The sequence below is a fragment of the Pithys albifrons genome, chromosome 1 (genome assembly GCF_047495875.1).
Source record: "Pithys albifrons albifrons isolate INPA30051 chromosome 1, PitAlb_v1, whole genome shotgun sequence".
Taxonomy (NCBI): Eukaryota; Metazoa; Chordata; class Aves; order Passeriformes; family Thamnophilidae; genus Pithys; species Pithys albifrons.
Window position 1 is genome coordinate 22,893,509 of NC_092458.1, and position 22,109 is coordinate 22,915,617.

Here is a 22,109-nt window from a genome sequence, read left to right on the forward strand (position 1 = left end):
GAACAGCATAAACTGCAAGACATCTAAAGATTCAAATTTAGGCACATATTTTTTATTTCTTTGTCTGGGTTAATTTCCCTTCTTTCCCGTCTAAAGCTCCACAGTAAATCCCCGTGGGTCAGTTACAACTACTACTTTACATTGCTGAATTCTGCTAGCAATCTGCTCATCTTCCTGCAGATGTTTCTGCTTTCAGACTTCTTGGAACTTTATTACACTCACTCCTTTGAATAAACATATACCCTTTCATAGGCTGCAAATGTACCAATATCCTCTACATCAAGCAGCCTCCTCACCTTCTTTTTAGGTAAAAGCAAGATGATACATTTAAAAGAAAAAAAGTGGGAAGCAAGGAATGTGAATTTTTTCCACTCTTGTAAGAAATTTCTGAAAAGGGAGTGCTCTGTGCACTCATATGGCCTGGGACGTAAAGCAATTTGTGAAGGCCAGAGGAGCCAGCACACAGAAATCTTGCAAAGGGCAGATGGGTTTGAGAGGTCCTGCAAGCAGAGAGCAAACATTCATATCAAAGAATGTAGCCATCAACAGAAATATGAGGTAAGCAGTATACCATCTCTCATTATTAAATTTTGCCCATGTTGCTACTAAAGCAGAAGGTTCCTCTACTCACCTCAGTAACGTCCATGACTTTGATGGCTGCCAGCTGGCCTGTTTTGACATGCCGACCCTGAATAAGAGAGAGAGAACTGTCAGTTCCAGCATCTCACCCATCCCTTCAGCATACACAGAGTAAAACATTTGGACAAAAGTTCCAGTCACTAGATTTTCTGCAAATGTGCTGGACCCTTCTGGTACGTCCTAGTTAAAACAAACAAATACTCTAGATGGCTTAAAAAAAAAGTATTTTTAAAATATTCTCATACAGATTTTAGAACCCATTTCTTTTTCTCTACATCAAAATGATGATTATCAAGTACAGACAGATTATATTCACAGCTTCCCTTCCGTTAACTTTAGCCAAGCTCATAGTCAGTAGTTTATTAACATGTCAGAATAGATAAACTCCACATGTTGCATATTCTGTTTCTATGCACCAGTGCCTGGCACCTGGGTGACATATAACTAGGTAAATGCATGCACACTCGGGGGATTAGCCCATGATTATGGCTTAGGACATTTCTCTTTGTTTTGGTCTTCAATAATGAAAAAGGTGGGATTTCTGCAAGTGATGCATCAGGTCTGCAAGAGGTCTCTTTGGTTGTCTCACAATAGCTGGACAAGAACAAGTTGTCATCTCTCTTCAGCTATGCCACGATAAGGGTACAGTTTCTCAGTACAGCTGGAGCTGAGTTAACAGATCCCAGTTCCTGCAGCAGGGAGCTCCTACCCTTCCTTCCTCTGCCTCCTGTCACATAATTCTCCCGGGAGCACTGAGCTCCTTCTGGCACTCATTGTATCACATGATAAGCCCATTGAGATGACTAAAATGGCAGAAAGTTAACACAGAAAACGCAAACTGCAGGGTGGGACAGGGGATTGCAGTTGGGAAATTAAACAGGTGTGTTCTGCAGTCAGAACAGAGGCAGAGGTGGCACAATGCAGATCGCAGGGCTGGAGGGAGGTGGCAGGGCAGGCCCCTCCAGCCCTGATGGGCTGGAACTGCCCTCAGCCAACTTCTCACAAAAACCTTTCTCTCCACTATATGTTTTCACGAAGTGGGGACCTACCAATAGGCTGTTTTGCATTTTTTTTCCAAACAGGAACTTAGAAGTGATCCCTATTAGTGGTATTTTCCAGCTTTCCACTTAATATCCAGCAGTTTCCCTTGAAACTTCCATTCAAACAGCCCAGTCTCCCAACAACTTTCACAAGCACCATCCCCAAAGGCTCTTGTCTGCGTCAGGCTCTCCAGCAAGAGGTAAGACCACTACATTTCTTCACTTTTATCACAAGTAATGATAAAAACACAACAAAACATTTCACTCAAGTCATAGTTCCTTTATTTCTCTCCTCACCAACTTCTAATTTTCCTAGGCAGGAACCTCTGTGTAGCATCCACTACAGCTGATGGACATCAACAGTGTGGTTTTTTCCCTGGACTAACTTATAAATCTCTTTACAGATTCTTTCAAGATTGGCATGTCAGAACTGAAGCACCCCAAACCACTAGTCTCTTCAGAGAAATCTTGACTCTTTCCCACCCTATGATGCCCTCCATGGAGGGCATTCCGGTGCATTCAAAAGGATGAATTGCTGCAGAATTGCCTGCCTCAGCTTTCTTTCACAACTCTTATTGTGCTGCACTCTCCCCTTACTAACCAATCCACATGCTTTCTCTAAATACATCACTGTACTAAAGCTTTTGCTTGCTCTGTAAACTCTCTTTACTGCAGGCATTTCTTTTTACAACTTGGTCTGAAGCTGGTTTCGATTTTGAAACAAAGTTAGGGTCATAACCTATGTGCAGTAGCCAAGACTGACCTCACCTTGACCTTACTGCCTCTTGAACCAAAGCCTTTCAGCAAGCCCAGGAGGTTTCCAATCCCAATTTCCCACCCTGGGACCTCTGCCTACTGGCAGAAGCCTGTGATCTTCTCCTCAGGATTTCCCATCCCCCAAAGAAGGAGGAGGAAATGGCTTACACCAAGGCAGAAAAATGCCTACTCTCAGCTCTGCCTCTATTTTCCACAGCTCTGTCAAAGGAACTTGAAGGCCCAAGGACGTGGGAAGCACAGTTTGAGGTACAAAAAGAATATGCTAAAGATAATAGAATAACAAGCATATCTCAGAGGAAAAAGAGTGTACAACACTAAGGATAACGGAGGAAAGATTTTTTTAAAAAACAATGAAATACAGTGCACCATTCATTCTGCAGGGAAGCACAGATGCTAAAATGGTGGCAGAATATACCCAAGCAGAAAATGTGGCATGTAGAAGAGCAAATTAGCAAGACATCCACAGGACACCACATATTTTATGTAATTTTTTGCTCTATTTGTCTCTTTAAATCTACAAACTACTGGTGGGCTTGCTATTTCCAGAGACACGCCTGAAATTTCCCAGAGCTCAGCTTCACAGCTTTTCTTAAGTCAGTGTTCCTCCCTGTGAGACTGGCCCACTCAGGATGACTAATGTGCACCAGCCCAACCATCCTTCCCCTGCAGCTTTACGGGATCCTGCTGGTGCCTCCACAAGTGTCCCAATGAAAACCTGGGCCAGCTACAGCAGAGCACAGCAATTGCTCATGTTTCACTTTGCTTCTTCTGGGACAGGAAAAGCTTCTATATAGCCCTCCTAAGGGACTGAAAGCAAGGGAACTGCAGTGTGGGAAGTGTGGGCTTCTCAGTATCCCAGGCCAAATTTAAACCCTGGTCAGCTCAAAATATTGTTTAAAATTACTCCAAATACTCTTTCTATAATGTATGGAGCACTTATATTCTAAGCATCTACATCAGTGGCGAGGGAGGGGGGGTGACATTAATTTATATGAGAGAAGTAAAAGGACATTTTGAAGCCACATTCTTTTCTTTAAAAATATTTTCAGAGGGAGGGAAAAAGCAAACATCACAAGCACAGAATATAAGCAGGAGCAGAGTTTTTATTTGCTTGTTTATCTGCTTCACAGCTCTGCTCAAGAATAGGCTTGTCAAACTATTAGCATGCTGGTAATAATTTTGCTTGTAGCACGAAATGGCTAAGCATTCCCATTTTGGAAACCAATCTTCAGACTTTCACAGCCAGCTTTTGCTTTGGAAAAATTTGTCTGCATTGAAAAGAATAATAATTAAATTGCAGAGTGACTGAACATGAAGAAAGAACTGTAGAAATCATAGATGGGAGAAACCCTCTGAACTCAATCTCCTGGGATTAAAATTTATTCAAATACAACTCACACAACACTTCACAAATGCAGTAACCATTAAAACTCCATCCAGACACCATTTCTCAGCAACATCACTCCAGCATTTTCCATATGAAATAAGGCCCCTGCTTTAGTGTGATGTGGACTCGTGGCCCCTCAGGGCATCACAGTCACGGGATCACCCACAGCACGGCAGAGGTTTTTGCAGCTTTGTTTCTCCAGGGGAATTGTTGTCAATTACCATCTGGATACGTGAAAAACTCTGCAAGACTGTAAAACTCAGCCCATGCTAACTGGAAACAGCAGTTTCCTTAAATCATGCTACACAGGGTTGGATCAAGGGTTGGACTTCATGATCTCAGAGGTCTCTTCCAACCCAGCTGATTCTATGATTCTATGTCAAATATCAGAAGCTGGGGATCCCATGGCCAGAATGTTAAGTATGGATATGAAATATGCAATGCAGACAACAGCAACCCAGATGCATCTTGCTAAGCCTAAAATGACTGCCCCCAGAGCCAAAGGACTGAGGAGGCTGCAGAGGTTTCACTGCATGGCAGTGGCAACAGGTAGAAAAGGGAGTGAGTTTGCCTCATACCAGGTTTCAGCATGGGGGCCACAAGAAAACATCAGCACTGTAAGCTCATTCCTGTGGGAATTAGCCCACCAATACATTCCCTTCATTTAGACCACATTAAAATTTTATTGACCAAAATTTTCAAACTATCTGCTGTTTCTTATGCATTCTCCCTGTCTTTCCTTCCCTTATTTCATGGTTCTATTCATATTAAAGCATTTCTTTATCCTTCCAAGGAAGAAGTATAAGAATATTACTAACACTGCTACTTGCACCATTGCATTTTTAAATGGAGTCAATGAAGTTAAGATTGTCAGCCCCAAATTTTGTCCTGTTTCTTCTCATGCAGATGACACTAAGTTCATTTACAGCAACACAGCAACACTTCAGCATTTACAGACTATTCTGAATTGGAAGGGACCCACAAGGATCACTGAGTCCAACTCTTAAGTCAATGGCCCATACAGGGGATTGAACCCATGACCTTGGCATTATTACAACCAAGTTTTAACCAACTGAGCTAATCTCAGTGTTGAACTGCATCTTAAACTGAATCCTCCACTTAAGCATATTCCTCAGTCATATCTCATAGCAATATGCTGTTTATTTCTCATCTCAGTGGGCTTAAGCATGTTGAAAAGCAGAGGGGACAAGGGGAATCCTTGGTAGACTGCCAAGATCTGCAGAACATTATAAGCTTCAAGCCTACCCACACTCTCCAAGTCAGTTAATACACCTACTTCTCGCCCCTTTCTTCCTTGGCACACATTATTACTGTAAAATTTTTGTTTTGGAAAGGTGCAAAGGCAAGTGGTGTTATGTGCTGTTTTCCATGGTGGCTTTTTTTTATTTTTGCCTTCATGTTATCAAAGAACGATGCAAATGAAACGCAAAAGAAATCCTACCAGCTCATTTACTTCTAACCCCTGCTAATTATCCAAGATATGTATTTCCCAGTAAGGCAATTCTCCTACTAACACAGTTTCAGACCTGTATAATAACATGCATTTGGGAGACTGTTCCTGGAAGCTTTGTCCCCAGCTAAATAGCATGGAAGCAGAATATGGGGCAACATCACACGTTAAGGTAGGAAAGCAGCATATGTGACTATGACTTGCAAGCTTGGATTATCCTGCACACTGTAAACAATTAAGTATTTGGAAAACTTTTCCAAGCTCCCAGTATTTATTCTATACTGACAGTTGTAGAAAGAAGAGCAACTGATTTGAAAAACACCCCTACTAACTCAATTTCAGTTGCCACAATGAACACAGAAGCAGCAGACCAGATTTAGACTATCTATCGAATAAAAGCTCACCACAGTACTATGTCTAAGTAATGATGTACAATTCCCCCATGCTAAACTTCACTTTCCAATTTGTTTCTCATTCAGTTGACTCTAAACTCCTACCAGCCCGAGGCAATAGGCCATGAAGCTGCACTCTGCTATTAGGTTGTATACACCAGTGCAATAAGTGATAACTTATTATTCCAAGTCATGTTTACCATCAGCTCTTTTTGTCACTCGCCAACACAGAAAGATGCAGACCAACCCATTCTGCAGTGTGAAAACTTGGACTCTTCTTTCCACTCCCTGAAAAGATTAGGTCTGCCCTGTGCAAAGTGATGAGAGTACTGCTTGTGGAGGAAACAACACATTTTGACAGGCAAAAAGAGAGAATGCCACAAAGTGAAAGCAACTTCCCAGTCAAAACCAAATAATTAAAGTCTTCTTAAGCAAAAAGTCTACCTAATTGCATTTGTAGCCAAATTGCATTTGGAGCCAGGCTCCAGTGATGTAGGTAAATTTGTAAAAAAGGTATAATGTTTCTGTGGCATCAGGACTACTTCTAGAATAAGCTCAGCAAAAAACCTCCATAGAAAAACCTGGAAAATCTTTGCAGAAACTCAAGACAAAAAGTCAGCCTGTTAAATGATTTCTAAATCCACACAAACCAAAGCTATTAAAGACTTGCACTGTTTTAAGTCAAACACAGAACAGGGCTCTGTGTTTTCCCCCTGTCAATTCTTGACATCAAATGCCCGAAAAGCGAAACAGAAAACAACATACTCTCTATTCTGCTTTAGATATCCACAGGCTCACTAGCTGCCTATGAAAAAATAATAATGACAATTTACTCATGCACAGAACTGCATTCTGTGAAATAATACACAGAAAAGTCAACAGTTCATATCAGTCTTGTTCTTCATGGGACAGAGTGAAAAGATGTTGCCCACTAGGAAGAAAAAAAAAGAGAGTTCTATCCATTGATTTTTCATTTTGATTGCCATTTTTGTGGCAGGTTTCCCACTCTGAAAGATGCTGGATATACATTATCAGAGGCATTTCCTTCTTCCAAACAGCTCATTGCCCAAATAGGAAAAAGGAATGTTAAAAAAAAAAGATGGTGGGAAAACCGTGCCAGAAAGCCACAATCTAACTTTCCCAGGATCACTACAGGTCAACAGCAGAGCTCAGTTAGAAGGCATTTCTGACGACTTCCAGAATCCTGCCCAGCAGTCCACCTTGACCCACTGATCATCAGGAGATGTTTTTGTCTGATGGGAGAGGACAGAAAGCAAATTGCAATGATAGACGGCTCTCTTGACAACTCACATAGAAAACAACACCAATCTCCCAAAAGACCTTTGAAAGATTTGCCTGAGTGAGGTCTGATGACTATGCCCTCTTCAGTTCACCACCACTGAGACATTTGACTGGGCAGCACATTAAAAACACAGCAAAAGAAGAGGATGTTGCAGGGGAAGGGGAAGGTAAGAGGTCTAGCAGCTGTGCAGTTTAAGACCATGGCTGGCCTTTCATTACCCTCTTGTGCCAATCTCAATCCATTTAGCCAACTAGGATCCCTCAAGATTACTTATTTCCAGGCTCAAATGACACAAAACATTGCCTTATCAAGTGGAGCCTGCACATCTCTCTCTTTTTCATTCCTCATAAATACTGATCAGGAGAGGCTGACAAACTAGGATCTGCTGGCAACACTGGCAGCAATGCTGCCATGTGTTTTCCCACAAGACCTCAACTTCAAGCCACTGAAAATCTTTTTTAAGATATGCCATGCTGAGTGCTGCCCCTCTGCCAGACACCCCAGGCATCAGCTAGATCAAGCTTTGGTGCTCTGTAGGTGGCCACGTAGAGCTTCCTGCCCCCGATAACACATTTCTTCTAAAGGAACACTTAACCTAACCAGTTTGAGACCTCAGCCTGGAAAATACCATCTTCAAGAGCCATCCTTAAAATCATCACCCCAATCACCATTTCTTTCCTGAAAACACCATCACTCGTTTTCTCATAATAGAATCTGCACCCTTAGCCCTCTTCAAAAAGAGAAGGACCTTACTAATCCTTGCACTTCTTTTCTGGTTTTAAACCTGCCTAGGTAGTTTAGTTGGCACACTACTCAAAACACCCAAAACAACTCCAAACTAAAACAATAGAAAATAATTAAACTAGAGCAGAGGAATACCTCCCACATGGACACAGTTGGCTCAGAGCACATTTGGCTTCCTTTTGAAACATCAGCTAAAATCGGCTGTATCTGGCTCTCGTTCAAACCAGTTCTTCACACTACCTTAATGGCTTTACCAGTCACTAAATCCCTCCCTCCTAACACCAATTTGTCTCTTTGGACACCCTGCAATGGTCTCTTTTATACAGAACAATTTCTTTCTGTCAACTATCATTAAAAATGAGCCAGATGGAGAACATCAAGAGAAGAATTTAGACCAAAATTACAAAACATACACTTGTAGATATGAAATTACATGGTCTACAGATAGATAGGCTCTTCCATCACCAAACACGTTCTACTGGATATTGGCCACTGCCTGAAGGAGCAGCAGGCACGATTTGGTGGCATGGCCAACACCATGGCCTGCAACAAGGGCTGTGTTAATCAGGTTGAAGGTGACCACCACAGGTCACCAGAGCAAGCCCCGTAATTGCCACATGGCATCACAACCACGCAGTGTCACTTCAGAGAGACATCATGCACCACATGATGCTCCTAACTCAGGCCAAGTGTGGCCCAAACTGACCTGCCAGGGTCCCCACACAGGTGGACAGGGGTTTTGAAACAATGCAGGTGCCCCTGAAGATGAGAGAAACAGCAGACAAAGGGCAGAGTCTCCCCACTGCTTCTCCAGAGTGACACCAAAATAAGCCTGTCCAAAAAATGCCTGGGGCTGCTTCGCTTTGTTTGACTACTTTTTAAATGAATTCATATTGACATTTAACTCATCATCCTGGACATGCAAAGCTGAGCTTTCTGACTGAAAGGAGCAATAGACACCCTGTGACTAAGGTCCTCTGCATCCCCAGGCAACTCTGCACCTGTTTCACTCTGTTCACCACCAAGAAGCTGCTGAGAAACTATCTCAGTGCTGAGAAACTTCCTCAGTGCTGGGCACACCCTTCTAAAAGAGAAGGCAAGATGCCCCCAGTGGATTTATTTAGGCATACAGGTACACAGAAGTGCCAAAAATTCATACTTTTCTTTGGACGGGGAGGGAGGAAATTATCACAACCTAGTTAGTCCCTGCCCCTCCATGCAGCAGCACTGTCATGGGTTGCCTGTACGCTGCTGGGGCACAGTGTCAGAGGTCATACACCATGAATGACGGAAAACCAAGCTCACACACACCCTACCAGCCTTGTTGCATTCAGTCTACTGACAAAAAAAGAGCGGTTCCAAGAAACTGGTGACAGAGGAGAAGAGGAGGCTCAGAGGTGACCTCATCACTGTCTAGAACTACCTGAAGGGAAGTTCTAGCCAGGTGGGGGCTGGTCTCTTCTCCCAGGCACTCAGCAATAGGACAAGGGGGCACGGGCTCAAGCTCTGCCAGGGGAAATTTAAGTTGGAGATCAGAAAGAAATTATTTTCAGAGAGAGTAATCAGGCATTGGAATGGGCTGCCCAGAGAGGTGGTGGATTCACCATCCCTGGAGGTTTTTAAACTGAGATTGGACGTGGCACTGAGTGCCATGATCTGGTAAATGGACTGGAGTTGGACCAAGGGTTGGACTTTGGACTTGATGATCTCAGAGGTCTTTTTCTAACCCAATCGGCTCTATGGTTCTATGATTCTCTCAACAGGCAGCAAGAGGTCAGTGTCCCTCCCTGGTTGGCACCAGCAGTCACAGACAGCACGTGTCCAGCTACACTGCTTCAGGGCCTGGCTGCCTGAGGCACCATCCTCAATGTCCACCAGCCTCCAGGAGAGCAGCAAGGAGGGGCAATACACAGAAATCAAGTTTTTCTTCATTTCAAGTTAGAAATGGATGGTGTGATTGTTTTGGAAGGCATAAAACCTCATTGTAAATGTAAAAGACATAGTGGGAGGGGAAGGGAAAAGGGGGAGCAATTGACTTCACTGCTTTTTGTTTCCCTTTTTAGTATGTTTTGGGGTTTGCTGCTGTTGATACAGCCCACTAGACTCAAAGGAGCCCAACACAAATGCCATGTTCAACTGTCCCCATCAAGAGAGTCCCACCTTCTGTCTAGCTGCATCACAAGATGCTAACACACTCCATGGGGAAGATCTGCTAGTACCGGACAGCTTAATATTAGTGAGGGGCAAGAAGAAGGGAACTCTTTCCATGAATACCATCCCAGTAGAACAATACAGCTGAGCAGAGCAGGGAAGTCAGGCTGTGTAACACATTTTATTTCAATGTGGTTAAAATGGAAGATTTCTCATTGGCAGCCTTTAAAAAACATTAGCATTAAAGAAGAAAAGCTAATGAACTCTTAAATATACATTAATTTATATACATATATATGTAGTTATAAAAACACCAAGTTCCAGTCCAACTGTTAATACTCCTCCAGTGTTACACCACACAACAAAGATGGGCTAGAACTGTGTAGTTTTGAGCTTTTTGCTTTTCCTACTCAGGAGAGACATGGAGTGCCATCAGGAGCCAGACTTCAATGATCCCTGTGGGTCCCTTCTAACTCAGCATATTATTCTATTCTATTCTATTCTATTCTATTCTATTCTATTCTATTCTATTCTTCTCTACTCTGCTGTAATTCTTATTCTTATTCTAATTCTATTCTATTCTCTTTCTTTTAGCCATTACAAACATCAACAGTGCCGCTTCCAGTTAGTCACATCTCCTCCCTACTATGGCCTAGGAAACCACAATTTACCTGGCAAGAACTGCTGAAAGTAAAATACATCTTCTAGAGCACCAGGTATGCTGCAGGAATACTACCATAGGAAGCATTCTTGAAAAGACTGGGACCATGTTTTATCCTATAACCCCATAGATAAGAACGAATTAAGAAATATTTTACCAACTTGCTTCCAAGACACAAAACACACATTTAGCCTAAAGTTATACGTATTTTAATTAAATGAGGACTCGCACCAGGAGACTATTTCCAGCATTTTTATCTTCTGATAACCTGCCAAGTACATCTGTGATTCTAAAGGGAAAAAAAATCCCAAACCACCTTGTCCTTGAGAAACTGGCTAGTGGCCAGGGAACGATCTGTAAACAGCTTTGTGTCCACACAAACTATTTTCAAATACTCAGGCAGTATTTTGAGACCTCAAACTATTTCTGCTTTATCAGCATGGGAGTTTGACTCAGAAATCCAAGCCTGTACTAACAACCCTTTCTGTACCAGAGCTGGTAGCAACAAAACCCCAATCTCAGAGGTTGCAGAGACATTTATTTATTTGTTTGTTTATCAGAAGGACCAAAATGAACGCAAGTTCCTCTCAGTTGCTATCTGGGTAGTAGTTAATATGCCTCCCCAAAGCATGTGGCCAACATATTCATTATGTGAAAGGGCCACAGGACAGAAAAGCCATTATGCAACACATTCAACTCACAGGTTAATCCACGGAAAAGAACAGCATTAAGGAAATGGAGCCTGCATGTTCTCCAATAATGACTTTTTACTGAGTACTCAAGAATACACCAAGTGCCTCACAAAAACTAGTCAAAACATGTTCACCACCATGTTAAATAACACACAGATCAAGCTGTGGCAAACAAAAAGGGAAACAAATTTCTTGAGAGAACTTCCCAAGCAAGGCCACAGTGCTACTGCCAGTGCAGCTGGTCCTTTCCTGCTCTGCTGTGCATTCAGGGTACAAATAAAATGCAGATTAAACAAAAGTTATTTTGGTTCAAAAAGGTTTGTGAGACTTCTTTCCACAGGAAGAGTCAGCAGATCAATACCTGGCTGTGAGCCTGGTGTCCCCTCCCAGCAGGCAGTACTGGTGAGGCTACACGTTGAATTCTGTGTCAGTTTAGGGACCCTCACTACAAAACAGACATTGAGGTGCTGGAGCATGTCCAGAGAAGGGCAATGGAGCTGGTGAAATATCTGGAGAACAAGTCTTATGAGGAACAGCTGAGGAAGCTGGGGTTGTTTAGCCTGGGGAAAAAAGCTCAGGGGAGACCCTGGTGGTCTCAACAACTCTCTGAATGGAAGCTGCATGTAGCAAGGTGGGGGTTAGTCCCTTCTCCCAAATAAACAAGTGAGAGGATTAGAGGAAATGGACTCAAGGTGTGCCAAGCAAGATTTAAGTTGGGTATTAGGAAACTTTTTTTACAAAAAGAGAGGTCAGGCACTAGAACAGGCAGCCCAAGGAAGTGGTGGAATTACCATCTGTGGAGGTATTCAAAAGACACGGATGCAGATGTGGCACTTGGGGACCTGGTTTATGGTGGACTTGGCAGTGCTGGGTCAACAGCTGGACTTGATCATAAAGGTCTTTTTCAAACTAAACAATTCTATGATTCTGTGATTTTAGTCCCCAACACACCCCTCTTTAGCTGTAGGTAGGATATACACTGCAGACCTTTTTTTTTTTTTTTTTTTTTAGCATTTCTAATAACAACTTCACTTTAAGGAAAAAAAACACCTCTCAGCTCATGACACTACACAAAAATATTATTCAGCTCATGATCCAACATCAGCCATTCCTGCAGACCACAAGTCACTACTCTGGACCACAGCTGCCATTAAATATAATATAAAAATTGCTAGGCAGACAGGCCAAGCTTTTGGTTGTAAATCATTCGGCAAACTGGAACAAATAGGACAACTTACTGTTGCCCCAGACTGCACAAGAAGAGTGAGAATCAAAATTCAGCTGAGGATGACTCATACATTTTGTAGCTGATGATATAGCCAGGGAGCTTATCCCAGCAACACGAAACCTCTGTAATACTGCACCACTTCCCAATGGCAAAGGGGAGGGAAGAAGGGGATGTTGGGCTTCTCAACCCCAAACACTCCCCCTACAAGGGCAACAAGGTTGTCCCTCTGGCCCTACAAACATCCTGGCAGCCAAGCTCACATAAAGGGGAGAGGCAGTAGGGACACAAAAGCCTCAACAGGGTCCCATCTCACCATCTCCCAGACAGCAGATGCACAACATAAAGGAAGCAGACAATGGGCCAACCCTGCTGATGACTACAGCAGGCTGACCATATCCTGGCCCACCAGCTCATCTTCCAAACACAGATATGGAGACGAGAGCTTGTAAACAGTTCAGACCGAAGTCCCAGATCCTGGCAGTGAAAAACCCAACAACAAAAAAAAAAACAAACCAAAACCCCCACAACCAAAAAACTCCTCCAGCAATCATTCAGCCCTGACTCAGGAGCACCCTACACACCCAAAGTTTCCATCCTCGGCTGGCTGTTTTCCAAAGAGACAGTCATGAAAGATCCCATGTATCTGCTGATACTCCAGTGTGTCCAAGAGCAAACTGAGCTGACTGTGAGGGATGCACCCAGACCCACTGGATGGCAGCACAGCCGTCACACTGCCTCCTGCTGTGTGGGGCTTTGCAAAATAACCAGCCACTCAGCTAGTGCAGCTCAGAGTCAGACTCAGAAGTGGAACAGCCCAGAAACTTCCAGTTAATTTTTGTTAGGGATTCAAAAGTGAAAATACTGCTTAATCCCATTCAGAAATTAAACTTCAAAAATTTTAATCCTACAAACACAGATATACATAATGTTAAAGCTGTACCAAATTTACTCTTTTACCATTACTTTCCACCACTTCCAACCTTACTAAAAGGAACAGAGGGGGGCTGGAAATAAATGTCGGGGGTTTTTTAACTAGAAGTCTTCCACTTGTTTCAAGGTATTTGGTCAGTCACACTGTCCTAGGATGTATGGAAAGCTACCTGTAGAGGAGAGTTTGAGCAACACAGCCTCAAAAGCTACCCACCACTTACATAAATCACCACTTGAATCTGGAAAATAGTCATGTTAATCATGATCAGGTACTCTGACCAAACACTACAGCCATGGCTTAAATACATTATGTGCTATGGTGGTGCAGAACAGCAGTTCCTAGAATTAAGCAATCTACCAATTAAGTGTAATGCACTGAAAACAAAATTAAATCAGCTGTGATCCTGCTCTACTACTCTTCCCATCAGGAAAAGAAAACAAGGTCTTTTCAACCAGTCGGAATGCTGTATCACCAGCAGGACTGATGTCCAAGATGCTGCGGAGGGGTCTACATACCCCAGATGTGCCTATCCCAAATGACAAAACTGAAGAGAAAACAAAATAACTATTTTTTTTAATCGTAATAAAACTGGATTTCCAAAAGTTACAAAGTTTCTAAAGTTTGCCTTATAAATTTATAGCCACTTGTTTAATTACTGAAAGAGCATTACAGTTTATTATAATCATGTGTCTGCACTGAAAATATGAAGATAGAATGCTGGAATAGATTGCTCAATTATACAGTGCACAGCTATTGCAACTGTTGTCAAAGTAGAGTTCATAAATAGTCCAAGGGCTTGTCTTTCAAAACACAAGCACAAGCAATACTTAACACTTAATGCATTTTCACTGAACCTATGGATCACCAGGACAAGCATATGCAAGACAAAATTTGGCCCAAAGTGCTGTCAATTATGGACCATGTTTGAAGACACACACATGCACAGACACACATTTATGCCAAGTGCGGGGCAGCCCCATCACACACAGAGCCAAATTCAGAGCTGACTACGCACAACACTCTAAACCTGAGCATCAACAACCACTTCAACTACCCACATCACCTACTCTGCGTGAGAAGACCCTGGTGAAAGTGAGAACCCCACCCCACTCACCAGCCCAGCAGATGAGGGTGCTTTCCCACCCAGGGAAATTATCCACATGCAGAAGCTACAAGGTAGGGAGCAAAGGGAAGGAGGGTTGGAGCAGCAACCAAAGTGCAGCCCTGGCAGCCCCATCGCTGGCAAAGTTAAAATTCTGGCTGGAATGCTGCTCTGCTATCACTGAAGGTGAAAAACACGCACAGAGTCACACATACACCCCACAACACATTTTCCATCAGCACTCACCTCTGCCTGACTCTGTCTATGCTCCTACAACCGGCTCTTTCCAAGGGAAGGCTGGTGGCTTTCTGACCCTCCCAAAGGCACCACAGGGGCACCCAGTGCAGCTACACACAGTCTGATGAAGGGCAGTCAGGTCACCACAGATATACAGTTCTGTCCCAAAGGTCTTATTCTATGTAGATCAGGGCCCAAGAGGCTGTTTTAGTAAAAAATAAGTTAAAAAAACAGGGTTCTTGTGCTCTCTCCTCATCTAGCTCGAGCACAACTCACACACGTCTGGAAAGAAAATACATAAAACAAAGCTCAAAGCCACCAATGACTTTCCATCTGAAACATCAAGAAAACCCCAACAGCTTAATTTGGGCTTGAGTTCAAATAAACACGAGAATTCAAAGCTGGAAGCATGTAAGATGTCCATACGTCAATAAGAAAGAAAAGTGTTTGTACCTTCTACCAACAGAAGGCTACAGGGGCTTCCTTTTCTGATTTTTGCTACAAACTCTAAGTGCAACCAAGAAAGAGGTAAAGCTAAGAGGATCAGAGTTAGAATCATCTAAGATCTGAACAATTACAACTGAGATGTAACATCCAAGTTTCTGCAGGGAGCACAGAGCAAGGGCTTCCTAGTATGCAAGCAAATGGCTGGGGCAGAGAAAATAAGCAGGTACAAGCTACTGACAAATGTCAGCACTCCATTTCAACAAAACTAGCAAGTGCTTGATTTTACTTTAATGGATTTTGATGACTCTGCTTTTTATTTTCATTTTTACTATCACTCTTGTAGCTTAAAAAACATCTTCTATGCACATTTAAACACTGATAATGCACAGTTTCCATTTAGTCTGCTCATTAGTTTAGGAATTTCAAGAGACAATATTCCAGAGGAAAAAAGAAAAAAAATAGAAGAAAACCAACATTTCTCCACTATGTGAATAAGTCTGTAGCTGAGAGAGATTTAATCTACCTAATTATGCTGCTTGCCACTTGCATTTATAGTTAGCATTGAAATCAGTGGGTTTCAATTGAAATTCAATAAGAAGTGGCAAGCAAGAAAAAGCGAACAATGTAGTTGACTGTTGCATGAAAGTCTTCAAGAACCATTCTTGGCTTCAGTACAGCAAATGAAAATTAATAGAAAAATTCTACTACTGTGAATTTGAAGTAGATCACTCCAGCTTTCCAGTCTTCATTGCAGGCAGAAATTAATCCGATTTATTTTTATGACTCCCGTGAATGTGTCACACTCTCCGTGATAAGTGCACACTTACTACACTTACTTTGACAAGTTTTAGCTCTCTCTTGAGATAGAAATCATTCAAAGCATAGATAGACAAGCCTGTTTAAAGCAAACAAACTAGAAGATACATGATATGCTTAAATCAAGACTGATTCCTTCAAGGAAATTTACTTAAAAAGAAAGTCTTCAGGCTACATTTCTCTAGGCTGTGCTGTGGAAGAGACCTGAGAAAAGCAGTGGGTCAAAAACACAGCAGAGGACAATGAGCCCCAGGGAGGAACCAGGGCGGAGGTCTGCATGTCCAGCTTGGTGCAGCCCCCCTGGGGAACCATGCCATGCTTTGGCAGGGTCCTTCGAGATAGGAGGTGACAACTGCAAACAAACAAAAGCTTGTTAGTTTGGTGGATAGGTCAATAGCAAGGCAGTTGAAGGTTATGGCAGGTATGTGCAAGTACAGCCTTATCTTTCGCCTCTTCCTCTACATCAGATCTTCAGCATTCCCAGCCATGATGACTCCATTCATCTCAGAAAACAGGATCTCCAAAGAGAATACCTAATAAATTCAAGTACTGCTAGGATTTCATTCCCCCTGGCTTGTGAATGATGAGCAAAGCCTTTCTTTCTTCAATCAAGATTACCTGATACTGGATCACGTGTGACACTCACAGGTAGACCCAGGCAAGAGTGCCGAGGAATCAAAAATGAGCTGGGGAAGGGAAGGGTGGCAACACCCAACAGAGCTTCTTTCCTATCATCTCTGCTCACTTTAAGCATGCAATCTCAAAGAAAGAAATCTGTCTTATGGATATTCCATGACATAAAGAGGTGGCACCCACTTCATAAAGCTGGAAGGAACAGTCAAAGAAAAAGGTCAGGGGAGAGGGGAGGTGGAAAAAAAAGGGGACTGCTTCCAGCACCTCACTGCTTCCAGTCCTGACGAAGGATCCCTGCCTAGACACTACTATGGAGAACACACAAACACATGTGAACAGGCCACTACAACAGAAAAGCCCAGGAAACAAATGTGAACACAACAGATTAGACGGATGAGGAAATGCCAGCATTCAGTAATCCCAACCACCACCGTAACCTGCCTATGTGCTCTTTGCACAGAGAAGTTTCCTTTCAGAGCACCAAATTTCATTCCTAAAGGGAAAGAAAACAATTGCCTAAACAGTGTTGATGAACTTACTGCCAATATAAGATTAAGATAATTTGGTTCCTCAAAGCTAGATTTAAAGAAGGCTTATCCACTTAATGATGCCATTAATGAGAGTTAACGATGCTTCTCTCCACCACAGCTAGACAGACATTTCCAGGGTTGGACTCCATTTGTCCTTCCCACCACTCTGGCTGTGACTGAAAGGTCTTCCTGAAGATACAGGCACCCCAAATTCAGTGGGGTAAAAAGAAACCCCATAGCCCGATGTTCAAAGACAGGGAAAAAAGCAAATCTCTGTGTTTGTCTGCTGCAACATCCAAAATATGCAAGGTGCTTCTCAAATCTTCAGAAACGAGATCCTTAAGACCCAAGAAAAGGTACTAGCAACAAAAACTTTAAAACTTAAGAAACAAATACCCATTAAATATTTTTGCAATACTCTTTAGCAGACCATAAGCTCTCAGCCAAACCACTTCTGAAACCAGCTGTGCCAGAAGACCTCTGCAAAATTATTTGTGGAGGAAGTTCTATATGTATTTAGATGTTAGCATTGCTATAATTTTTCATTCAGTTCAGTGACAGTCTGACCCAAACACCATCTGCATTTCTAGCCTTATGACCACTTCCCTAAATCTCAGTTGACAATGTTTCTTTCTACTCTTTTCAAGCCTCATCCTGAAAAGCCTCCTCATTCTGCTTAAAAATTAAGCAACCGTTTTCTTGTACCACCTTTCATTTCCTCAGACAAATCATCCAGTAGATAAAGAGCACACATTTGCATCTTGCATTTGCTCTGAAAGAGAAAAACATGCCAACCATGTCTTCTTCCTGTTAAACCCAGCAGGTACCTCTAACACTCTGCTCACAAGAGGAACACAGAGGCATCAGAAAGGTCCTCCCATGAACAATGGGTTTGGGGTTGGAAGACAAAATGGAGATGTGGGAACATTGCCAGGATCCAATAGAGACCTGATTCCCAGGATAAACTCCAGACTAATCCTCCCACTCCACCCCTCATCTCTAGTTTTCCAGTTTTGCCATGAAAACTAGCAGAAACTTCAAAACCCAAGTTCACAAGGGTATTACTGTCTTGAGCAATTTGAGTCACATTGAAGGACACACATGAACACACACACAAATCTGGGGTGTTTGTCACCCTGAGACAGTGTGAGATGGGAGAGTGCATGTCAAGAGAGGTCTGGAAGGAGATGACACAATTCCACTTCAGCTGTAGACTTCCTGTGCAATTTTGAACATGAAACATATTTTTTCCTGTTGTTTTTTTTTAATCCATAAAATTACTAGTTTTACAGTTGTGTTGCCAGGCATAATTCATTACTGTTTATTTTTAAAAGTGCTTTGATGTTCCTGGGCAAAAGCCACTACAGATGGATCACACACTAAAGACAGCTAAAGATTACCAGGACTGGTGCCCTACATGAGTATTTGCAGTTCCTGTGTACTGAGTGGCCATTTGAGACCAGGAGACAGCAGTGGATGCTTTCAACAGAAGCATCAGGCACATTCAGTGCCACGGCAGATCTGGAAGAGAGCAGACCACACCACAGAAGCCAAGACACAAGATCATGGGTGCTGAGGGTAAACCAAGCAAACCGAGTCAGACTTCCTCTTCCTCCAGCGAGAGGCTGAGACTGGACTGCCAGCATCCTGCAATTCCATTTTTGCAGTCTGAATACTGGTAATTGATGCCTTGTGGGACAAGCCAGGGCAGGCAGAAAACAGAATGAGACTTATCAGAGATGTATGTTCTTTTGGAGCAGATGCTGGGGGCTAGGCAGGACAAGGTGCTCCAGCATACCTTTCCTTGGTGGACAGGAGCAGAGGGAAGAGAGTGTGGAGCTGAAGAGTGTGGGACACAGGTCCCATCCCACTGCCCCTGAGGTACAATGTCACCACCAGCAATACCCCTGGTCCAGCAGCTCAAAGGCAGCATCCCAGCTGGGTGCACCTTGGTTTCGAAGGCGTTGGGCTGAAGTGGCCCCTGAAAGTGAGAGGATTCCCTTTGACTTTGTGGAAGTGCCTTGACATGGCTGGAACGAAGGACACAGGGGCAGCTTTATGGCAGACATGACTTCTCAGGCTTTGTAAAAGACATGCTGCAAACAACACTGCAATTTGGCAAACAGGATGAAAAAAAGAGGAATGCCTATTCAAAAAGGCTGCCGTTTACTACCACTTCGCGTAAGTAATCCCTCCACCTTTTTAAATTTTTCATTCTTAAACTCATACATTAAAAAAAAATCTCCTATTCCTGAAGAGGTGGTGTTATTTTTCTAGGAGTATTTGCATTATAACATTCAACTTCTGAGCATTAATGTTTTACGTATTAAATTTGGAAAGGAAGAAAGGGGTTTATGGGAAGGATCATTCTTAATTCTTTCACTCTTCTTCAGTACAGCAAAAGGGAATGAGCAAGTTAAGACAGTCTTCAGAAAGAGTAGCTTTTTAAGTAAAGAAAGATCTGTTAAACAAATACTAACAGCATCATTTGAATGTCTTCAAGACACTGTAAATCCAAGATTTGCTGATATAGAGGAAATGCAGATCTTTATCTGTAAGCCTGAAAGCAAAGCAAAATAAAATAAATTCCTGAATTCCCTCTCTGTAGAGACATTTTGTCCTTCAGGACAAAACTCCACTGCTTCAGCACTGTCAATTCTGCACCTTGCCTGCCTCAGAGCTGGAGCTGCTGGTGTACTTTCAGATCTAAGGTGTTCTTGTTTCCAAAATTAAAAGTCACTAGATCCTCCAAAGGCTCTGTGTTTCAGGGGTGGTGAGAAAAAACTGCCTTTAACACAGGCCAACTCCTCCCACACTTCGCAACTGATGGCTCACTCTATGCCAAATAATTTTAAAATTCTGCAAATCCAAGGAAGAAGTTTCCAGAAACAAAGAGCAACCTGGGGCCGTGCAGCACTCTACTCCCACAGGGACCCTCTTCCGTACCCCACAACCTACCCAGCATTTGCTGCAGGTTTAAATTCTCCTCTTAAAATGACAATTTTTGCAGAGCAAGGTGGGACTCCCAAGAGACTGCTCCAAAGCAAAAGATTCTTAAATCCCTGGATCACGATTCATTCAATGTTGTGATGGAGGACCACCAAGCACTTGGTGTAGCCCACCACTCCCGTGACCCTCCAATAGGCACACAGTCTCATCCTCCTTCTCGCTCAGCTGCAAGAGTTAGAGCTATTTAAAGAAACTGCACCACGCAACCAGCATGAAGGACTTGTCACCCTCCTCCCCGCCTCCTCTAGGAACGGCAGACATCATTAGTTAGGTCCTAAGATCACCCTCTGCCTGGTGCTTTTGTGTGTCTCTGGTTCATTAGAATATTATCAAGGTACGTTAGCAGGGCAGTTTACAAGATCACATATAATGAGCATCAGTTAGAGGGAAGTGCATCTTGAATTTAACATAACAGTCAAAAAAAAGATCAACAGTCCAATTATCTTCTCCCTGCGCCAAGTTCCAAATAAAGCTCTCTGTGAGGCCCACACTATATAGTGCAGTAAGGAGCAGCACAGTAGGCTAAAACTATGTTATTCTTTTCTTTGTTGGGAAAGGAGGACTAACAATTTGGACTGGAAGGCATTTAACTATCTGGTTGATTAGTCATTCAATACAATGACAGAGGCCAGCAAAGCATCACCCAGCGCAAATGCACACCTGACCTCACATCACATGAAAACATAAAGTCCAAGTACAACTCCTTCCTGAGCCCCTTCTTCTGTGTCTTTCCAGTGCTGGGTTTGACACCAACAATCTGCTTTATCCCATTTATCTTAAGCTATCAGGTTTCCTGCATTTTAAAAGAAGACAAAGCTTAGAGCAAGAAGTTGTGGAGGGGGCAGAAGTTACACGTGCAGTATTTATACAGTAACTATTTTATACCCCAAGGTTATCTGTTTTATATTACTATGCCCAAACACCAACAGTTAAAGCAAAGCAAGGGAGAAACTCGTGGCAAAAATGAAGTTACTGCAGAGGGAAAAAAAGACAGAGAGCCCTTTTTACTGAGTAGAACAACCAATTACATTCAGGTTTACACAGTTCACTCCTTCCTAGGCCAGTCAAGGATCAAAGAGGATCCTAAACCTCAGAAAAATGCTAGAAAAAGGAGCAAAGTTTGAGTGAGAGTCTGCCATGGGTAGAATGGACAGACTCCCACATCTGCAGCTATGGCTGCAGCAAGCTATAAATTAAATTAATCCATCTAGGCAGAGGCACAGATGGGAGAAACTTCACAGCAGGTATCTATAGCATGAGTAAATACACCCTTGCACGTAGGTGTTCTGCAGGTTATTTTTCAAGGTAGAAGCCATCCACAGGAACTAATGAGGCTGGGTTTGCCAGGCAGTTTTTCTGCATCACTGAAAATATACAGAACATCACCAGCTCCCAATGGGAAACAGCTGAAGAAACCCCAGAGCAACAGCATCAGCCAGGCAGGTGGGGAGAAGGAAGCCTGCAGCTCACACAACTTCCCCACCAGCCACATCCTGAGAATCCAACCTGGCATGAAGCACAGGAAGCCAAAGAAGCCCTTCCCTATGGAGTTGCACTCCAGGCAGATTAGAGGAGCTTGGGACATTCCCAGAACTCAGACAGGCATAAACTGATGAGCAGCAAATGGGAATTCAATGGAAACTCTTCAATTAGGAGCAAAAGGGAACCAGAGCTAACTCTGCAAAGTAAGTGGGAAGATAAGGCTGCAGCCTCTCCACCAGCTATCGATGCTGTCTGGGTACTGGGGGAAGCTCACACTGAACACAAATTAAAGTTGGAACAACAGCCTGTTGGGACTGAATGGATTTACAGAGGCTCAGCGTGGGAGTGCGGCTCAGTGACAATTTATTTCTTATTCACACTGCAGTACCACTCAGTGGCCTCAAACCGTGACCAGTGGCACCGTTCAACCACCCACA

At 43.0% G+C, this 22,109-nt stretch overlaps 1 protein-coding gene across 7 annotated transcripts in view; it reads right to left on the reverse strand.

Annotated features, from left to right (window-relative positions):
* MAP4K4 (mitogen-activated protein kinase kinase kinase kinase 4) overlaps nt 1–22,109 on the reverse strand; it is a 172,650-nt gene that overhangs the window by 90,774 nt on the left and 59,767 nt on the right. For all 7 annotated transcript variants that reach the window (XM_071579684.1, XM_071579385.1, XM_071579625.1 and 4 more), the window contains exon 3: nt 632–688. In XM_071579684.1, the coding sequence (XP_071435785.1) occupies nt 632–688 (57 nt within the window). The remainder of the gene's footprint in view (nt 1–631; nt 689–22,109) is intronic.